This window comes from Apteryx mantelli, chromosome Z (genome assembly GCF_036417845.1).
Source record: "Apteryx mantelli isolate bAptMan1 chromosome Z, bAptMan1.hap1, whole genome shotgun sequence".
Classification (NCBI taxonomy): Eukaryota; Metazoa; Chordata; class Aves; order Apterygiformes; family Apterygidae; genus Apteryx; species Apteryx mantelli.
This window is the reverse complement of record NC_090020.1, coordinates 68,633,436-68,654,237: the sequence shown is the minus strand read 5'-3', so window position 1 is coordinate 68,654,237 and position 20,802 is coordinate 68,633,436. Positions and strand designations below refer to the sequence as shown.

At 39.0% G+C, this 20,802-nt stretch overlaps 1 protein-coding gene across 1 annotated transcript in view; it reads left to right on the top strand.

Moving 5' to 3' along the window:
- Positions 1–20,802, top strand: part of ITGA2 (integrin subunit alpha 2) — a 51,610-nt gene that overhangs the window by 28,032 nt on the left and 2,776 nt on the right. Inside the window, exons 15-28 of the mRNA XM_067315636.1 lie at positions 1,035–1,174; positions 2,269–2,420; positions 3,589–3,699; positions 4,305–4,387; positions 5,240–5,381; positions 6,976–7,068; positions 8,152–8,228; positions 8,328–8,411; positions 11,780–11,882; positions 12,695–12,805; positions 13,350–13,454; positions 13,772–13,885; positions 16,244–16,333; positions 19,914–20,030. Coding sequence (XP_067171737.1) covers positions 1,035–1,174; positions 2,269–2,420; positions 3,589–3,699; positions 4,305–4,387; positions 5,240–5,381; positions 6,976–7,068; positions 8,152–8,228; positions 8,328–8,411; positions 11,780–11,882; positions 12,695–12,805; positions 13,350–13,454; positions 13,772–13,885; positions 16,244–16,333; positions 19,914–20,030 — 1,522 coding nt within the window. The remainder of the gene's footprint in view (positions 1–1,034; positions 1,175–2,268; positions 2,421–3,588; positions 3,700–4,304; positions 4,388–5,239; positions 5,382–6,975; positions 7,069–8,151; positions 8,229–8,327; positions 8,412–11,779; positions 11,883–12,694; positions 12,806–13,349; positions 13,455–13,771; positions 13,886–16,243; positions 16,334–19,913; positions 20,031–20,802) is intronic.

Sequence of the window (20,802 nt, the reverse complement as noted above, 5' to 3'; positions counted from 1 at the left end):
CCCACAGCCTGCGTGACTTTTGCTAGCTGACAGACTCATCTGTGTGAGAGAGTTGTCCTGCAGGGTAAGGACACAAAGCAGTGAAAGAGTGTTGGCACCCATTTCTGGCAAAAAACATCTTTTCTGGCATGTGGGTTTGCATTTTTGCCAGAGCAGTTTGAGTAGTTTCACAAAATAAGAAAGAAAGGCTACACAAAATCTAAGCCCTGTGCTCCCTGAGCTGTGTATTTTCCACTGTTTCCATGCAGAGCTAAATTAAAACACAGCTTGCTTTCCTATCTGTCACCCTTCTTCTCGCCCGAGGCTCCCATTGTAACAAGAAAAACATTACTAAATTGCTACTTATTCCATCATAAAACAACATTATTAAAAATGAATGGTCAGTTTGGACCTTTGACTCACAATAAAACTGCTGCAGGTGCTAGTGGTAATTGCATTAAAGAAAATTATGCTGCTTGGAATACCAGTGTTTATGTCTATTTGATTAATGAGGATGCTTATTTTTCTTTTTCACTCCAGCATTTGGTCTGATTAATGAGTTTCACTTTTGATTAAAGTGTTTGTGTTTACTTGCAGGGTTCCTTTGCAACTATTCTTCAAAATCTTGATTAATTACATGAAAGTACTGTACTGAAAAAGTACAGTATTAATTAAAAATGAAGAATAACCCTTCTTCGCCTTTCCAGAAAAGCTCAGTGACTTCCCTAAAGGAGCATAAGAAGGTTATTTGTTGGGGAAAAAAAGGCAACAACAGCTTCATTATCTTAAGAAAAGGATTAGGGCATTAGGATAAAGTTACTGATTATCCATTGGTTTGACATGATAAATTATTTATTGTCAGTATTGAAAGCCACTATACAACAAATGCAGTTACATGCAAAGGAAAATAAATCTACCAGTAGTGTAAAAAATGTTTACATGGGGAACCATAAAAATTAATTTTACATTTACAGATTTACCAGTGATAGAAAATGGTTTCTAAGTTACCCAATGCTCTTAAAAATCACACTTAGTCTTTTTAAAATATTTTTCAGGTCACAAAGCATTGCAAATGTGTCCATAATTGTCTCATTTAAACCTGAGAAAATCAGTCTGCTGAACAAGAACACAGAAATAACTGTCAAAATATGTTTTGAGGCTACATTTAGACCTGCTAAGAGAAATAATCAAGTGGGTAAGATTATTTCAATGGCATGTTTTATATTAATTTCTTCAAAAGCCCATTATTCAAATCAGTAGCAGAAATTCAGAAGAAATACTGGATTGAATACCAAGAAAAAGAGAAATCAGTATAAAATTTAAGTGCTTGAGAAAGTATTTTTAAGACCTACTGTCATCACTGTCTCATTAATCTTTGAAAACTGAGGGATTAATAATATTCAGGAGTGCTATATCCTCACTGTCCTACAAACCCCAGGAAATATCATTAGTGAGAAGCTAATTTTTCTTCATCCTCTGCTCACCAAGTTCTATAGTTTTTCTTCGGCTGATACCACAAGAAACTTTAGCAAGGGTAACTGGATATCTCTGGAAGATGCCACTCTTGGGGATAGAGCCTTTGTGAACTGCTGGTTTCAACAGCAGACTGCATACTTTTCTCTTCAACAAAAAATAATTTCCATAAGCTCACTGCAGATGCCAGTGGGGAGAAGCTCTTCTTTTCAGAGGACGGGAGAGCACCAGATATTTCTGAGACTAACATTGGCCTCTCATGAAGCTATTTAGTTAAATGTACACAGCTTTGGTAGCACTACTTGGACTGCTTCAGTGCTACATACAGTGCCTTTAGGAACTCGTGATTGTTAGCTATAAAATAACAGTGAATTTCCACAGTGTATTAGTCATAATACAAAGAGAGGACAGAAATTATGATATGATTGAAGAGAAGATGCAGATTCTTTATAGTTTCCTTAGAATTCAGGAATATGGTTGTAAGGCCTCTTTATCTAGTATAATCCTGGCCCTGCTGTCTGGCTTCTTGCCCAAGTTACAGGCTCAGACATCTGCAGTGCAGGCTGGATTGATTGCCATTTAATGTGCTCTCTGTGGATGAGAACTTACTTCAGGATTTAAACCTGTTTGACTGCTTTGGAAAACACAAGAGAAAATTTTATCATTTTGAGAATGTTCTGTGTTTAGCAAGCTATGGAAAAAGTAAAATACTTGGGGTGGTTTGGAAAGCTTGGTCATTCTGTAATATTGAATATAGTAGTGAGATCACTGACAGTCAGACTCAGCAGAAAAAATTTACTGTTGTTCTTCTTGTAGCTATAAGGTACAATGCAACACTGGATGCTGATCTCCAGTCCTCTAGAGTGACTTCTAGAGGATTATTCAAAGAAAATAATGAGAGGTACATGCAGAGGGATCTTGTAGTACGTCGTGAGGAGAGTTGTGTTCATGACATCTTCAGTGTACAGGTAAGCGCAACTGCAAACAGCTTCATTTGATAAAAATGATCAGAAGAACAAGTTGAACACCTGGAAGATGAATTTCATGCATGATGTACTCAGTGATTTACTTCTCTCAAATTCTCCACAACTGAAAAATGCAGAGTAAGATTCTGATTTCAAAGAAACTAATAACTTTCCTATTCAGCACAGAACAGAAGGATTTTTAGGACAGAGAGGCCACTATAATTATGGGCTTCAGGTCTGACCCAACACAGAGCCCACAGTATGAGTAGATTTTAATTTCACTCTGAGTAGATTGAATCCTTAAGAACTAAGAATTTTATGCAAAATTTAATCTCAGACTAAAAACATTTTAGGCATACTTCTGGTGCATAGTAGCCCATGATATGTACAGGTTGTGTCTGGAAAAAATAAAAAGAATCAGAACTCCATCTTTCTCCAGAACCAAAGACCAAATGCAGCCCAGAGAACTGCAGTAAGCCCTTTCCATGATGCTATGTCAGGTAATTAGAAAGTCAGATTACTTTAATTCCTGCTTGCTTTACAATTTGTACGAATCACCCAGATGAATAAATAGGTACAGTTTTACATTCCTCCCTTTGAAACTTCCTCTTTTTTGCACTGCATACCTGAATAGTATCAGGGCAAGTATCTTGAACTTGTTCACATTTTGTGTTGTTGTGGAGCCATAAACTGTAGGGCTAGAATAGAATCCATCTAGTTCAAAGAAATAGAGGAGACATGAAATATATTCTCTTCTAGTGTTGTTCAGAGGCCTAGCTACTATCTGTGATAGTAATGCAGAGTGGAATAGGAATTTGACTTATGCAGCCAGGTGAGAACAGAAGTAACCTGATGGTTGCTTCTGAGGACCAGCTTCTGTAGCCTCAGAGAATTTGTATGTTTTAGTCCTAGAAGTAATTGTGATGAATAGCATTTCTAAGAATGATTGAAAAAGGACTTTTATCATAGAAATGGCACTAAAAACTGTTTAGCATTGCCAAAATAGGTAATCTTATAAGATTATTTTTTAAAAAAAATGAAACTGCAGTGTTATTTCTTGTTTACAGTACATTAAACATTATTTTACTATATATTATCGATTTACAATAGAATTACCAATGTTACACTATTTGCTATGCTGCCAGCTATCACCTGAACACATGTTTTACAGGAACCTTCTGATACAGTGAATTCACTCAGTTTGCGCATTGACATTGGCCTTGCAAATCCTGGCTCCAGTCCTGTCCTTGATATATATTCTCCTGCATCTGTGGCCTATAGTGTAAGTATATAGTCTTACTATTGGAAAACACATGGCTATACACAGATATATAACATGTGGCCCCCACAAGCACCAAAGAAGTACATGCAATTGAAAAACGTTTTAGTTAGGTCACTGTGCTGAAAACACATGCCTGAGTGTATTTCCCTGTTCCATTTATGCCTCTGTCTATAGGCTTGCTCTCACACACACACACACACACACACGCAGATACACAAGTCAGCATGGCATAACAAGCATGTTCATTGGGCCCAAGCAACTGTTCATGTGAACTCCTAGTTGATGGCAAACATGAAGGAATTAAGGTTAATTTAACCTACAATAAATGAGTCAATAAAAGAGAGGCAGAGTCCCTTAAATTACATTGTATTTGTTGTGGGTTAAGATCACCCCATCTAGAGTATTACTATAGATCAGTTGACATGTAGTAACATGCTACTCAGTGTTAACCTCTTCACGTGTCAAAGCTTTTAATGCCCTTGTGAGGATTTTCTCATCTGCAAAACAAGAGTATGCTTCCCCTCAAAGAAGTTTAAAAATATCTACAGACTGTAGTGTCTTAAGATTGAGCCCTATCATTCAGGAAATGGTTTTGTTTTTCATAGATTCCTTTTATTAAAAACTGTGGTGAAGATGAACTTTGTATCTGTGATCTTGTCCTTAACGTTCAACAGAAGACAGATGATAGGTAAGAGATGAATAAGTGGAATTGTTGGGGTTGGTCATTTTGTTAGTTTTCAAAAGTTGGCTTGTCTATAGACTCAGGATGAACTTCTGGATGAAAATGTCTTTCCAGTTCAACACCTACTTCAAATTAGCTGACAGAGGCAGGAAGGGGGAATAGAAATGGTATTTCTGTCCATAATCAAGGAAAAAGAGGTATGCCAGGAGCACAAATATATAAGAAGAAAATTTTCATTAAGGTAGATAAACTCAGATTTTGGTACCTTAGGGATGAGGACACCATAATCATTCAGAGCTGTAATGTCTGTCTGGCTGCTGTTGTAGAAGGGAGAGCACTGGGAGAAGCAGCAGCCCCTGAAGTGGCTATTTCAGTCCCTCCTTTGGGGAGCAGTCAGGGTGCCTGCAGCGGGCTTTGCCACTAAGGAGTAGAGATCAGCTGTTTGGGCAGCACATCTTCCAGATCCATACACAAATATAGGTATATATTTACAGTATGCAGAGAGATACGGCTGCCTTTTCCTGGAGCTGCCATCCTACCCAGCTGCCCGTGCTGTGCTGATGTTTCTGCTATGGTGGAACCTTTGTAACTTCAGTAAAATGATTTTAATGGTACATAATCAAGATCCTTAACTTTAAGAAAACATTAATTCCCTTCAGTTTTAAGAAATACCATCACAGAATTTCTTATGTCAAAGGGTTTAGAAAATAGAGGATCTAGGTGCGTAGAATTTACGAAACAGGTCATGCTTTGCTTGTTATTTGTTGTTGGCTACAGTCAATAAAGTATGATACATTTTCATGTTCCACAGCTGTTCTAGTACCTCTGTTTACAACACTGAACTTTATTTTCCAACAGCAAACAGCAGTTTGTTGTCAGCAGCAAAAACAGAAGGCTGACATTCAACGTGAAACTGAGAAATGAAAAGGAAAATGCATATAACACCAGAATCCAGGCTACATTTTCGGACAACTTGTTTTTTGCTTCATCTTCTTTACCAGTATGTGGAAATACCCATTCTAATTGTTTGTATTATTGCCACTGATTTTCCAGTTTCTTATACAAAAGTTTTTTCTTTCTAGTAGTGCCTATCCCAGGCAAGGAGAATGTGCATACACACCTCTCCCAATTTATTTCTTCAAATACCAGAATTATTCCCTTCAGTATATCAGTTTATTTAGGTCAAGGAGAGACACTGCCAACTCAGCATAAAAGTTGGCCATCCATCGAGTCTGACCTCACCTCTATTTCAGTCATCTTTTCCTTACTTTAGGACTTGGCATCCACATCTTCTGCTTGACTCCCAACATCTGAATGCAGTTGCTGTGCCACAGGGAATACATATATGATAAATCAAGCATGCAGCATGGGTACAGCTTTAAAGCACAGGATCTAAAAATGGTGTTACGGCCAAGGCCATGTATTCCAGCTAGACAGTTAATCAGATTGAAGTGATTGCTATATTGCTATACTAGAAGCTAGTCTTCTACTGAATTTTGTCTTAGAAAAGGAAAAGAAAGGAATTTTGCAGACTATTTTGGGGAGTGCAGTAAATCTTTAATCATCTGAACTGTTGCTCCTGGACAATTCATGTAGGATGAAATCCAGACTTCAGTGCTTGGCCTATGTTGTCAGGCTGCTACTGGAGAGGTGCATGATAATACGAAGGGTGAAATCCAGAGCAATCCCTATACTGAAGGGAGAGAGGGAATGGGAGCATTCATCACCACCCAAGAGCAGTATTTTCCTAACAATGAACTGGCAGAAGTACTCCACACAACACTGAGGGTGCCCCTCTACCTCCCCATCCTGTTGAGCAGCAGAATTATTCGTTCCATTCATGCCAAAAGACCACACTGGAGCTAGGATTTTCCTCTGCTTTAAAAGCCATTTTGCTTAGAAGCATACAAGTGAAGCTTTTGCCCCAAAATGTGCCTGCTTCAAAGCAGGAAAAATGCATAAGCTGAGAAGGTGTGTGTGGGGGGAGGGCATAATTCATGAATGGTAAATGTTTTGTAGGGATGCGTTTTAACAAAAGACAGTATATTTTAATGAATTCTTTTCAGTGTGATGATAACTGGTTATAGCCTTTGAGTTTGTCTTTCCTTTGGTGTGAGATGATGACATGCTAAATATTCTGTAAAGTGGTATATAAGCTCCTATGCACTGTAGATTTTTCCTACAAAGGTACATTAACTGCACATTAACTTCTGCAGTTACAGTACTTAACTCTCAGTCAGGTTGTGTAAATATGACTATAAAAGTTCTGTAAAAATGCTGTAAGAAAACACTGTAACAGTTAATGCGATAGCTGATCTGTACTGGAAACTGTCCAGCAAACAATCTCACAAGATCTTTACAGCCCACAAGAAATTGCACATGATTGGGCCTTTTCCTACCTTTCACTTGTCTCACTGTAACCCCTGCCTCTCTTCCCCACCCATCTGGAGCATCTCCAGGAATTGCTGTCGTAATACCTATTTGGGCTGCTCCTTAATGTAATAGATGCTCTGTTGAAAATACAAACCTGGGGATTTCCTGTCTATTTTATCAAAAACTGATATTAAGATGACTTTTCTGTCTTTCTTCTACAGAGTGATGGGACTGAAGTCTCTTGTCAGACTGGCACAGCTCAAACTACAGTCATTTGCCAGATCAGCTATCCTGTTTTCAGAACAGGACAACAGGTAGAGCTAGCATATTTAAATAAGCTTTGTATTGTACCCCAAGACTACCCCCCGCCCCCGCCATCTGCATTTACTGCTGGTGAGGATTTCTTAGATTTAGCTGCAGTTAAATTCCCTTTGCTTTTCAGAGACATTCAAAGAACCAAACTAAGGGCTGAACTTTAGTGACCCCTACCAGATTAAGGGAAAAAATTCCCATGAAGCACACTTCTCCGTATCCCTGGAAAATGCCTGAACTCCCAGATGCAACTCAGCTTTGTAGCTCTGGGAGTATAAGGCCTGGGACCAGAAGCTGAGAGCCGCTGCTCGGCATGCTACAGTCTCCAGGGAACTGAACAGCATTGCAGTCAAGCTCCTACTGCTGACTGAACCCCGAGTTAGCTCCCTTTCCTGCTCTGTGAATGTAATCTCTGCAAGGAAACACGGTTGTCTTGAGAGGAGAGGGGTGGCCCACACAGCACTAGGATGGATCATATATCCTTTTTGTCATATATAGCATAAATCTCAGGATATCCATGGTTTTAGGGAACTTAATCTCTTATTCCTCTCGGGCAGAACAAAAACTGACTTCCAGCCTCTAACATAGTCAATTGGAGCAATAAGAAACTTGCCAGAAAGAATAGAAACATGACATTCTGCAGAGGAAAAGAAAGCAAAACCAAAACACCTAATTAGATCTGAAAAGTTAGTTTGTTCTAAATTTTTAATGTTGCTGGTTGAAGTGGACCTATTGGAATGAATGGAAGAAAAGAATGAAAACAAAGCTTGTGTCAATGCCAGTATTTAAAAGCATGTAATTCAAACAACCCTGAACACCTTTGTTGCAGCTTGCAGCTAGTTACACACCATTAAAAAACACAAATAGTTCATGTTTATGTAACAATGTCAATTTGTAGGTGAAAGCAAGAACAAAACAATTCTATAGTATTAGAGATTATTGAAATGGTACACAGAAATAGGTGGAGAATTCAGTTGCACAGGGCAATTCCAGATCTTTGCACATATAATTATGTTTCTATTTGTAAGTACTTTCCATGTTTTAATATAAACTCATTCATTGTCTGTTCCATGTCTCTTCTGTAGGTATCTTTTGATATTAGTTTTGATTTTAACCTGAAAAATCTTCAGAATATGGCAGTTCTAAGTTTTCGTGCATTAAGGTAACCCATATTATTATAGGAAAGCAAATTAGTTATTAATGTTCTAATTTGTATCAAATAATTTTATAACATATGACTTAAACATGTTTTGATGAACAGTGAAAGTAAGGAAGAGCAAGACTTGGACAACGAGGTCGGGTTATCAATTCCTTTGCTGTATGATGCAGAAATTCACTTCACAAGGTATGCTGAATAACAAAAGGGGTCATTTTTAAAAGGCATTTGAATATAGTAACAGCCTCTGAAAGACCACTGAAAAAATAACGAAAGTTTGTTTTTGTTTTGGAAGCCATAAGAAATTCCCACTTCATCAGTAGTAGCAGAAATTTATGCTCTTCCAATAATCTTGCATTTAAAGAATTACAGAATGTGTACGAAGCAATTATGGATCCACATGTATAATTGTTACAGGGGATCAGATGCTCACATGAATGGAGGCTATATAAAAAAAACAAACAGTTCTTGTGGTTTTGATAATATAATTAATATATGCTATATATCGGGGTGGGCCTCTAGGCCAAAATGTGGTCAAGTTAGATCAAATCTGAAGCTAAATTGAGCAAAAAAAGAAAGAAACAAAAATGTCCCAGTTCAAACCATTACTTCTCTCAGAAATGAAATAAAAAAGAAAACATTTTTATTGACATGTCTGCTGAACCTGAACCAAAATATAAATGCTTGTTAGTAGTTTGAAGTAATTATTTGAACTGAAACCTGAGGTGGCATATGGAAAAGTTTCACCTTTGCTGCATCCTCCCCTTTCTATTTCTATTCTACCTCTCATGGCAGCAGAAGCAGCAAGTCCTGCTTTCCCACCCTCCCTGCAGCCTCTGGCTCACACTTATTCCTTTGCCTGCTGGCATCATCCTTTTCTCATCCCCTTGAATGGTCAGACTAAACTGTTGCCTGAGGGGTCCTTTACGCCTGAGAAGGGCATTTTGTAAGGAGAGCCAGCGAGGCGGGGGGAAGAGAGACAGACGAAAATACCTGTAAGACTGACCTTAATTTCATGCCGTAGAAATCTCTTCTCTTCAGCCCTTGAAACTCCCAGTCATTTGGGATGCACTGGAGGAGTAATCAGTCTGTTACTGTTCCAAACAAGAGTAATTTCAGTTACAGTTTAAGCTAAATTAGAACTGAAACAAAAATACACTGGTTTGACTCTCAGATAACATATGTTATTTTACTTTTCATCAAAGAAAAGATCTGTTTATCTTTCCAAATTACTGAATTTCTAGGATAAACTATATGTAGTTATATTTCATGCACTCGGTCACCAACTGCTGGTGAAGAAATGCCAAAGCATTCCAAAATTTATAAATCTAAACTGGTAGAAAAGAAACAGCAATTATTCAAAGACTGACAGAAATGGAGGCATAAGTGTTGGATGTAAAAAGAGGAACCTGCTTAAAAATGAATGACAACAATGAATTTGGGAAGTGAATATTCAAAGACTACCATAGCCACATGAAACTGTAGGCTGTATGCAATGACCTGAATTGGAATGTGGACCCCAGTATAGATGTTGAGTTTAAAAACCTGCTTTGCAGCAGCTGTTCCAAAATATTCTGAGGCCCTGGATTCACATCACCCAGCTGCACCAATTCTGGAGTTGTGTAGCATTTTTCAGATTGTTTTAATTGCTGAGAAGTGTATATTTGGGTCAGCAACACAAGTTCTTTTGATTCACTGAGAAAGTTGCATGAGGTTTCAGCAGAAGTAGGGTGTTTGTTACTAAAGTTAGCAGTGGCACAGAGATACAGAAGCATCTAACCAGGTGGCTATCACAGCAGCCTCCTAGGAAAACTAGATGATGCACACTTGAATCTGCAAATATAATTAGCTGAGAAATACCAGTATAAACTCACTGCTTCAGAAGAGGCCAGGCAGGGAGTCTATAAAAGAGTGACTCAAAGAAAAACAACATTTAGAATTCAGGTGCATCTCCTGAAGTAAGAGAAAATGGAATTTCATATGCAAGTCAAGACATGAAGGAACCACTTCAGCCACAGAAGGACCTAGATTCCTGGAGATGAGTCAGTTTAAAAGAACTAAGGGGAATACATATTAAGCCAAGGTATAATTTTAAATGGTTGCCTTGGATCCTTTGTCCTTGACCTTGTCCTCCACTTAGGAAATATCTATCTGTAGATGAAGAACTCAGTCAGCTTCTCATGGTTCCTTCTTGAGGCAGGTAATTTAGCCAAGAGGCAACCTTTTAAAAGACAAGAGTTGAGAAAACTGTGTTGTCTTCCTAAAGAGAGAATTTTATAGGGAGACTCTCCTAATGTAAGTTCCCAGGAGAAGAGGTGGGAGTCAGTCTTGTCAATGACTTCTGCAAGGACAAGGAAGCTGATAATGCATCCAGGAAGGACTGGAGATTTGAGCAGTGAGGAAGCAGAAAATGCTTCAAATGGCTTTTCTGGGAGTCCTTGTAAGGAGGCCCTTTCTTTCTTTTCCCACGGGAGAAAACATGGAGAATTGAAAAGGATCCCAGATGCAGTATGGAGGAACATCAATTGATCAGGAAGTGCCTCTGCGAGACTGCATGTGTTGATTTGCAATTGTATGCACAGATGTTACCCAGATTAAATGGGTAGAGCTGCACTGCTAAATAAGAGGGATTCGTGCCTTGTGCTGCAGGAAGGGCTGATGTAATGGAGTCATGATTGTCCATGCTCCTCGTTAACTCACTCCCTGGCTTGGTTTTTGACTGCTCAAATTAGCCCCCTCTAGGATAAAAACCAGAAACAGTTCTGGGGATGGCTCCAGAGGAGCTGCTCGCAAGGAGCAGTATGGATGTGATGTACCACACAGGGATGCTTTTGTTGTATCTGAGCACCGGCCCAGCTGGCTGTGCCCCCTTTGGCATCCACAGGCCCTCCTACTGCATCCTTCCGTTACGCACCCCTAATTGCATGCCACGGTGGGTTGCAACAGCCCTCACGTTACTTTGGAAATTTTAAACAAAAAAAAACATAAACAATAAAGAAAGCGGCCGAGGAGACGAGAGGGCCACGTGATCTGTAACGTGCGCACAAGCAGGGTGCCGTGTGTGTTTTGGCACCCAGGCAACACAGAAACAAGCCAGTCTGTGGCATTTGGCATTAGGCCCAGGGTTTCCCTTGGGGCCTGTTCATATCTGTTGTTATAGATACAGCGAGTGGGACTGTCCAGGGGGCTCTTAATGAGGAGGGAGACCACTGGGAGGCAGAAAGCAGCAGCTGCTGTTGGACAGGAGCTTGCAGTCCCACGCCGAGGCACAGAGGGGTGCAGGAGGCTGCACGGAGTCTTCCCTCTGCCACAGCGCCGCCCAACCCTGCTGTCCCACATTCGCATCCTCACTCGGGGTTGGGGCTTCAGTACACAGGGTGTTTTCTTAACCAACTTTATAAAATTCAGACAGCATTACAAGTGACTGATTTTTTCTTCTGATTGTATTTCTGACCTCTGCTTATAAATACCTTATAACAAACCAAAATGCATCCAGTTACATATGTTTTCATAGCAGCTGCCAAGTTGAAATGTATTGTTTTACGGTTGTTAACTAGGCTTGCCAACATCAACTTCTATGAAGTGTACTCTGATCATAACATTCCTTCCACTGTGAATAATTTTGAAGAAATTGGCCCCACGTTCAACTTTTCAGTTAAGGTTAGTAAAAGTTTCTGGTTCTAGTTCGAGAAGCTGCTTTACCTCCTCCTGGTAGCCTGTTCCCAAAAAGCAGTTGAAAAAAACATTCCTGATTTCACTGTCTGATTTCAATGCTTTATGAATCAGCGAAACAGTTGAATAGCTTAGGGATAGATACTCACAATCTTTATGAGCTTAAGGATGAAATGTGTACTTCCTGCACGAGTGGAGAGGGGAAAGAATTGGTCCTGCACTGTTTACATCTTTGCAGGATGGTTAATGTTTAACTTTAGGCCAACTATTCGCAGTGCATGTTTTTTGCTGACTCAATAAATTAAAATAAATCTTCCCAGGCTTGGACTTTGAAATTTGAAGTGTGGCTAAGGGTTAAATGCTCAAACCAGATGCAAGAGCTAGACTGATCACAGCATTTATTACATAACTCAGAAAAATGTGGTCCCAGTGCAATGTGTGTGGGGGGGGGACTTTAATTATGTCCCATTTACATTTCATGTAACTGCTATGCTAAAGGACTAAATAATAGGCATTTTGGCTGTGGCAGAATATTTGGTTTTCAAAAAAGTATTTCATGCAGTTAATAGCTTGGTAAGGAAATAGCCTGGGACCTGAAACAAAATATTGTACTTTTTGCTGCAGTATTGGTATAACGCAATTATTACTTCAGTAAGTGTACTAATGCAAAAAAGATTATAGCAAAAGAAATCCAATTCTTTCTTAATCATCCTGGATTTATGATTTTCTTGCTATACAAAATAATTCTTACTTATGTGAGTATAACTGCATGAAGTAATCATGAATTATTTGCTTTGCAGGTAACAACAGGAAGTATTCCAGTAAAGATGGCATTTGTAAAAATCCATCTTCCAGAACTGACGAGCAAAGACAACCCACTGATGTATGTAACTGCAGTCAACACAGATCAGGTGAAGAACTTAATTACATAAACTGCTGTGTTTTGGGGGGTTTAACCGGCATCATATACATCAGTTATTTCCTTCATAGTATGGTTGAGATTCAGAGAATCTCTGCCCTTTCTTCTCTTCCCATCTTCACAAAGGGAAGGGGGAGGATGATCAAGACAGCAGTACACTACTCTAGTATTGGTAGAAGTGGATTATCTTTACAGTCCACAGCTGACTTTTCATATGACCCTGGAACTCTTCACCTAGGTCCTTTTCCAAGTTCCTGGGATGAGTATAATAAAAACGAAATTTTTAGTTTAGGACAAAACTTTCAGGTCACTCAAGGAGAAAAAAAATTACTATAAGAGCAGTTTAATTCTGACCTAAAACACATTCAGTCTCTTATTTTCCAAAAGTATCCAGTATTATATAATTCACAATCTAGCCTCCAGCAGTCAGCAGTGACTGTCAATATCTGGTCACAAAAATATATATTAGTATGATAAGATGACTATAAACTCCTGAGTATGATGTCATCTAATTTAATTCCTGCCATCTTTTCTAGGCCAGATGTGTTACTTGTCAAGCTCAGATAAATCCACTGCAAATAGGAAAAAGACCTTATTCTGCATCTTTCAAGAAAGAGAACTTCAGAGCTTCTAAAGAACTGGTGAGTAAGAATGAGCACTGTAGTGCAGTAGGATAGGGGCACAGATCTGATCCTCATGAGCCCATTGCTGTACCTGTGGGGCGTGCTGTGGCGGTGATGGTGTTCCTTGCTAACTATGCAGGAGTGGAGCCTATGTATTTTTCCAAACATACTGCATCTGCCATAGAGGGAAGGAAAGGTGCTTGTTCACAGCTTGCAAGCACTTAATTCATATGCACACAAAGGCCAGGGTGAAAAATCTGATCATTAAAAGAACATTTGTTAAGGTGTATTCTTTAATGCATACTGTTGCCTCTCTTTGCTGTTTTCACTGGAAGAATTGTAAGAATGCAAAGTGCAGTACCATTACATGCAAACTGGAAGACCTTATGCTGAAGGGGGAGTATTTTGTGAATGTGTCCACCAGAATCTGGAATGGAACCTTTGCTGCTGTGAGTATCATCAACTGCGTTTTCATGCAATATCCAAATATTTCATAGATTCTGACATTTTTCAAACTTAGATAAAAAGAGACCTTTCCCATACAGGGAGACCGTCCTTTACTTTACATTATCATGTCTATTTTTCCAGATTGAAAACTTTCATCTAAAAGTAAAATAAGTAGTGAGCCAGCATAATAGAGCTGATAAGCTGCAGTCTGGGACAAAATCTAAGAAAATGCCAGGATAATGCAGATCTTCATAGCTGGAAACAAACAAACAAACAAACAAACAAAAAACCCTTGCTGTGACTGTTTAATTCATTCAAGGGGCCAGAAACAACAGTTTCCACAAAACTGAATGTGGGACAGCAGTACAGTGTAGTCATAGCCTGAAATATAATGCTGCTTTTAGCTTTTGAACGTCACAGCCTACATAGTGATCATTTTAAATCATATCAAAATATCAAAAGCTTGTTAGTGCTGCCAGTTATATTTGTTAGACAAGGCGTGGAAATTTTTTTATTGATTTTGTTGTTTTTATTAGAGTTGGTGTCAAGGAAACAGTCCTTGCTTAAAGAGCATCCTATAGGATGCTTAAAAATATCCTTCAATAATATCTTGACTGTCGCATTTTAAATCACCATGTGTCCTCCAGGATATAATTCATCATGAATTACCAGACTTTTGAAATGAGACCATGTTTGCCTCTCAGCTAGGCAACCGACCGAACATGACGCAGTCTCGGTAGTCTGTCTGCCAAATCTTAAAACTATGTATTGACATTTAACAGCAGGGTTGTTGTCAGGTTCAGCATTCTGCTTTTTAAAAGGAAAAGGTCAGTTTGATAATGTAATATACTTATGCTAGTGTCTGAAGGAAAGCATCTGCCTGTCTTTAAAGTAGGTATTTTTCAAATCATTTGGATCAAGAACACTGGGAGAGTGCTGACAGGTACACAGAAGGGAGAGATCTGAATAAAAGGTTGCTACTTTTGCAAGAAATTGACTGGAAATAATTTGTTTACCACTGGGAGGTGGGAAGATTACATGTCACAGTTTTCTTCTTACCTCCCATTTTGTTAGTTTCTATTTAATTGTCAATGTTTAGTGCAAACAACCTTGCAGGCACCCAGCAATGCATATAATTAGCTTTTTTACTTAATGGCAATCAGTCATTGTCCAAGAAGAGGACAGCAGGCTTGCTGGTACTTGCAAAACAAAGCAAAGAAAGATGTGTTTAGGAATTAACAAAGTACTTCGAATAGTGATCAGGCGAGTCTCTAAATATCTAGCAGCCCAGGACAGAATATTTGGACAGATGGCCACAGCGTAGGCATACAACCGTGCACTGCATGGGTGGTCAGTCCAGCGCATCGGCTGCTGTGGATTCAAGGTAGCTCATGTTCCCTCTGTCAAGTGAACTGTATCTGGCCCTGCCAGTGTTTGTAGGTTTGTTAGAACCAACTGCAGAGAGATGATTCAGGAGGCAAAAGGACAGAGCATTCATTGCCCCTGGGACAGCTTCTCTGGTACTGTTTGTGACGCTGGCAGCGCTGCTTACATTCCCCCATGAACTTCAAGATGTTTCCTGTGGTATTCTAGGAAGTGGGTATCTCTGTGGCTGCAGAGTTAGCAGAGTTTAGCAGTGCTAAACTGGCAGCGCAAGCACAGCTGCGCTCCTCTGCCTTGGACAGTCGCAGGAGGAAGTGGTATCTGGCACAAGGACCCTTTCTAAATGGGAGCTGGCTTAGATTTTTTTTCTTCTTCTTTAAGTTGGGGGAGTGATGTCAGAATTTGAACAGTGGAGAGGAACAGATAGTGATAGGAAAAACTAAACGGGGAAAACCGGAGAAGCATTGGATAGAGGTGAGGGGGGAAAGAAGGGAAAGAACATTCAGATTCCATTTCTTTCAAAGGCCAGAGCTACGTCCGCATCTGTCTTGTGCTGCTGGGCTGTTCCTCCCTTTCTCACTGGGCTTTTTTTTTTTTCTTTTCCCATTTCTTCATGATTAACAGCATTGAAAGCTTTGAAATAACTGTAAAAATGTATATCTAATCAAATTCTTCTGTTTTGCTTGAACTGTATGATAAAGAAGCAGAGCCAGTTCCTGACTTTCATTGCTAATAAATAAAAATAGCGAAATTAAATCTGGATTACTGATACACTGTTGCTTTCATGGAAACATTATTAGCTCAGGACAATTAAAAAGAAAGATCATTTTAATCTTCTCAATGCTGTGACTTTTTTTCTAGTTCTCAAGGCTTCATTTCAATACAGGAGAATTTTTTAGGATATCTATATATTCTGATTGATTTGCCCTTTAATAGAGCTTCACAGTTTTTTTTTTTCTTTTTAACTTATTTTTCAGTCAACTTTCCAGACATTACAACTCTCAGCAGAGGCAGAAATTGATACGCATAACCCTAAGTTATTCGTAATTGGAGAGAATACCCTAACTGTAAGTGATGGATAAATAGATATTTAACTTCTCTTTTGGTTTATTAAAGTGATAATGTTTAATATTCAGTGTCACTGAGAAGTCTATAGCAAATTACATGCTGATAATATTTGACTATGTTGAACTAAAGTATCCATTGGCTATATACATCCTCCTTTAAAATACTAAAATGTTTTTATCTAAGTCCTGTATATACAACAACGATCAGCTGAAATTAAATCTGCAGATCTCAAATAATAGATTGTAAAACTATGAACAAAACTCAATTAAAATCTTCCGAAATTCACTTAGCTTCCTGTTCTTAAAAAAGATCAAAATTTGGACTTCTTTCTGCAAAAGAATTAATTGCCCTAGATAAATGAGCTCTGGGAAATATTTTAGCAAATCTGATTTATAGTCTCACTTGTGGAAGTGTATTTGTTTTGATAGTTGTAAACAGATATTTGGCACAGCTCTCCGGCAAATGTACTTAATCTCAACTGTAAAACGTTGTGGAGTATTTTTGAAAATGGAATGGCAGTAATATGGACAATATGGACAATGGACAATATGGGACAGGTAATCTCAGCAAAAGTCACTAGAACACCACTCTTTTTAGTTTGGAATCCTTCTCCCAAGGATTCCATCCACTAAAATACAAACGTAAACAGCACCTGAAAAATACTTTTCTACTATGGTGCTATTGTAATAAAAAAAAAATCCTTGTTCTCTTGACGTGTCTACAGAGTAACACTTTTCCATTTGCAAGATTTAGGTCATAGAAATATAATCAAGGCCTTTGAAGATCAAACTGCAACTTAGTAAGGGAGTCAAGTATCTGTGAGGGTGTGTAGCATAGCTGTGTCATAGGCAATGGAAAATTCAGTTAAATGTGTACCAGGAAAATTACTGATTGACCTATCTCAAAGTAAAAATAAGGCCATAATTCAGTACTATTTTTATCATTATTTTCTCATGGATCACTCAGTTTTTGTAAAGAATCTCTAAATAGCCCATTTGCATTCAGGGAAATCTCTAATTCCTGAAGGAGTAAAGGGAATATATTTGAAGTTCTGAAAATAATGCCAAGATTTTGCAGAAGAATAACATGACAGTATTTGGAAGTGTGCTGAGGGCCCTGAGCTTTATGACATGACTTTATTTCTACTAGGAGATGAAACTGCTTTATACACCATTCAAATATTCCAAGTAATTCTACAGGCCTCTTAGGTAGCCCATAAACCATCTATTACTGGACATTATTCCACAGCTGTACCATGGTAGTGCCAAATTTTGCAGCACTAGCAGTTCTGTTGGTGATTTCAGGAGAACCAGAATTAAACCTTTCAAATGACTGATTAAATTGACAGTTAACAAGTAAAAAGTAATTCTTCAATCAGCCATTGAAACATCTGCAGCTGGGACTTTTACAGCTCCAAGGCAGCAGCTGAAGAGACCCTGAAAGATGTCTGCCAGAGCTCCTGAACAAGGAAATGTATTTTGATAAAGTCTACACACTGATTCTTACTTGATAACCTTTTGCCCTGTAAATATTTGGAGTGTCACGGCAAATTTATCACCTGGTGAAGGGCAGTGCATTGTTAAGCTCTACTTAGGGCAGATAGTTTCCTTCGGCACTTTGGCAATGGAGTCAGTACCCAGCACTGCATTTACTTCTTGACAGGGCAGAAATCATGCCCACTCTTTGCCTCTTCTCACTTTCTTGGGCAGAGGACAGTGCAGTAGCAGTTCTGGGTTTGTTTGCCTACTTACACTATATCAGACAATCAGCTGGGATGGTAGGAGTCATCCAGCCTGACACCTACATTAGTCATTCACATCTGAGTTAGCCTTCCCATAAACCCTAATCACTAGAAAGAATAGGTAGCAATAGGAAGCAATTCATCTCATCTTAAAGATGATACTGAAAATAAGTAAGGTGAATTATGCTCTAAAAGCACCTATTCCTCTCTGTTGGAAGCCAAGGGTCTATATTTATAGCATATATAGATTGCATATATAGATAGAGCATATATAGATTATACAGATATAGCATTAGATTAGGTGAATTACAGCCATGGTGTTTTACTGACCACAGTTTGACTTTAAGGAAGACATTTGATCATAATTATGTTAGGCATAGATTTACCTCTCAAATAGTGCTACTTCACTGTTAATCTAATAGAAAAAATATTACTAGACAAGCTGCACACGCATATTGGCTCTTCTAATTTGGATGAGCTAGGTTGCAGTGTAGCCAAATGAACTGATATTATCTTGTGATGCTATGTGGAGAAGCTGCTTAGATATTTTTGCGTAAGAGCTTTCAGATTTTTTTCCAAGTTAGAAAGGACTGCCAGCTGGAGGACAATATGTTAACCTGCTATAATCATCATTATGGCCATTTTATTAGAAAATACACAAAGCCTGCCTCTGTGAAATGAATACATATGGCCACACCTAGCACAACATTAGAGCCTTCCAGCAGAAACGACTTAAATCACTGAGATGTCAGTTCAGCACAAGTTTCCCAGAAAGCCTGAGATTAAATTACATCAGACAAATGCAAGCAACCCTGAGAAAGTAAACCGACATGACTTTTTTTATCATGTTTCAGGAAGAAAAAAAAAATCTTCATGCTAAATGAATGTTATTCCACGATTAAATCCAAAGATTTGTCAGTTCATAAATATTAGGCCAATATCTCCTTGAGCAGCTATGCTACATGTAACTATATAGTTGGCCATACCCAATGCAACTAGATAGGATAACACCTGAAAACTAATCTGCAGGCACTATATACTGTTCTGGGAGCTCTCTGGTATTGATTGTAGTTCTTCTGACCAGCAGGAAGCATAGGTATGTTAGAAATACTCCTGTTTGACCCATACATCTTGCTGCAACTTCATGCAGTTTTCTCAGGAGAACACACTTACATGAAGGGCAAGGAATATCTAACAAGTTGCTAGTGCCTTTCCAAGAAGGTCAGAAGAGCAGGCAGAAGAGACAGAGGACCTGCCTGGCAGAAGGGCAGAAATGTCAGCAGCCACCATGAGCGTACAATAGTGTGTGGACTCCGTGATTAGTTTGCCCTATCACAGCTGGCCACCACAGATAATGGATTGTAACAGCAGTGAGTTGAAATAGTCCCTCTCTAGCTGATGTAGTGGAAGCCTGTTTTGAGCAGATGGTGGATCTGCATGATTCTGTTCCCAGCTTGCAATCTGTGTTTAAGCATGTCCAGTTTAATCTAGTGATGGTGTGTCTGTGCAGTATGGGGACAACACCAAAAGAATTCCTTTTACTGAAGAGACAGGCAACTGATGGGAAGCTACTGCTTCTCTACCTGTGTATAGCCAATAGTGATGAGGGACCCTAATCCTTAAAAGGCATTCCTGTGTGCTACAGAGGTGCGAACAGGTACCTGTGGACACCAGTAGACACTAGTGTAAGGGCTGCAACTGTCTGGTGTGTTACAGTCTTTTTTTCTGGAATGTGTACAGGCCAGCTATTCTTGATAAGTAAAGAATTTGGTTTACAAAAAAACTACTTTAAATGCTGTTGACATTAACCCGTAACACACAAATCTGTCTGCTTTCAGATCCCAGTTACAATAATGAAGCCTGATGAGAAAGCTGAGATACCAGTTGGTGTTGTGATTGGCAGTATATTGGCTGGACTCTTTTTGCTGTTAGCATTGGTTGCTGTTTTATGGAAAGTAAGTAGGTGTTTATGTTCTTACAAAGAAAAGCAAAAAATAATGTTTCGTCATAATTGCACTTGGGCTACTTTCTTTGGAATCTTTCTCTAGTGCTGAACAAAACTGCCTATGCAGTTTGGTAGTAATAATAATACTGTATTGGTACTACACCCTGGAGGTAGCATTTAGATACACTTTTAAAAATTCTGAGAGAAAACCTACTGAAATGAGTGGCCATAGATATTGGCACATGAAGGTGTTGAACGACTTGCCAATGGCTAAAATCAAGGGCAGTGGCATTTTTGTCTTCTGACATTGCCTGCGTCCCTCCACAACTCACCAGCTGGACTCTGAACACTCCCACGATATTCCTGGTGGGCAAGGCTGGGGAGTAGGAATCACTGGGGAAGACCAAGGAGGGAGAGGATATGCACTGAACAGACAAAAAGAGGGCAGAGAAAGGCTTGGGCAATAAGTGGCTTACAAAGAATACCTAGTTTAAGGGGAGGGAAAAGTGTGTCTGTGTGCCAGGGAATTGGTGTTTAAACAGCTCCTTGGCACACGAAGACAGCCTGGAGAGGGCTTCAGCCTCCTCTATTTTGGCAGAGAGACAACTTCTGTTGTGCTGTTTGGTTGTGCCAGGCAGTTTACGCCCCAGCTCTTTTCACTTTACAGTTAAGAAAGTTCAACAAATTAAACACTGTATGTGAGTACATACATACACATTTGCATTTTCTACCACCATACTATTAGCTCAACTGAGAAATGTAGCTGTAAATGACTAAATAAA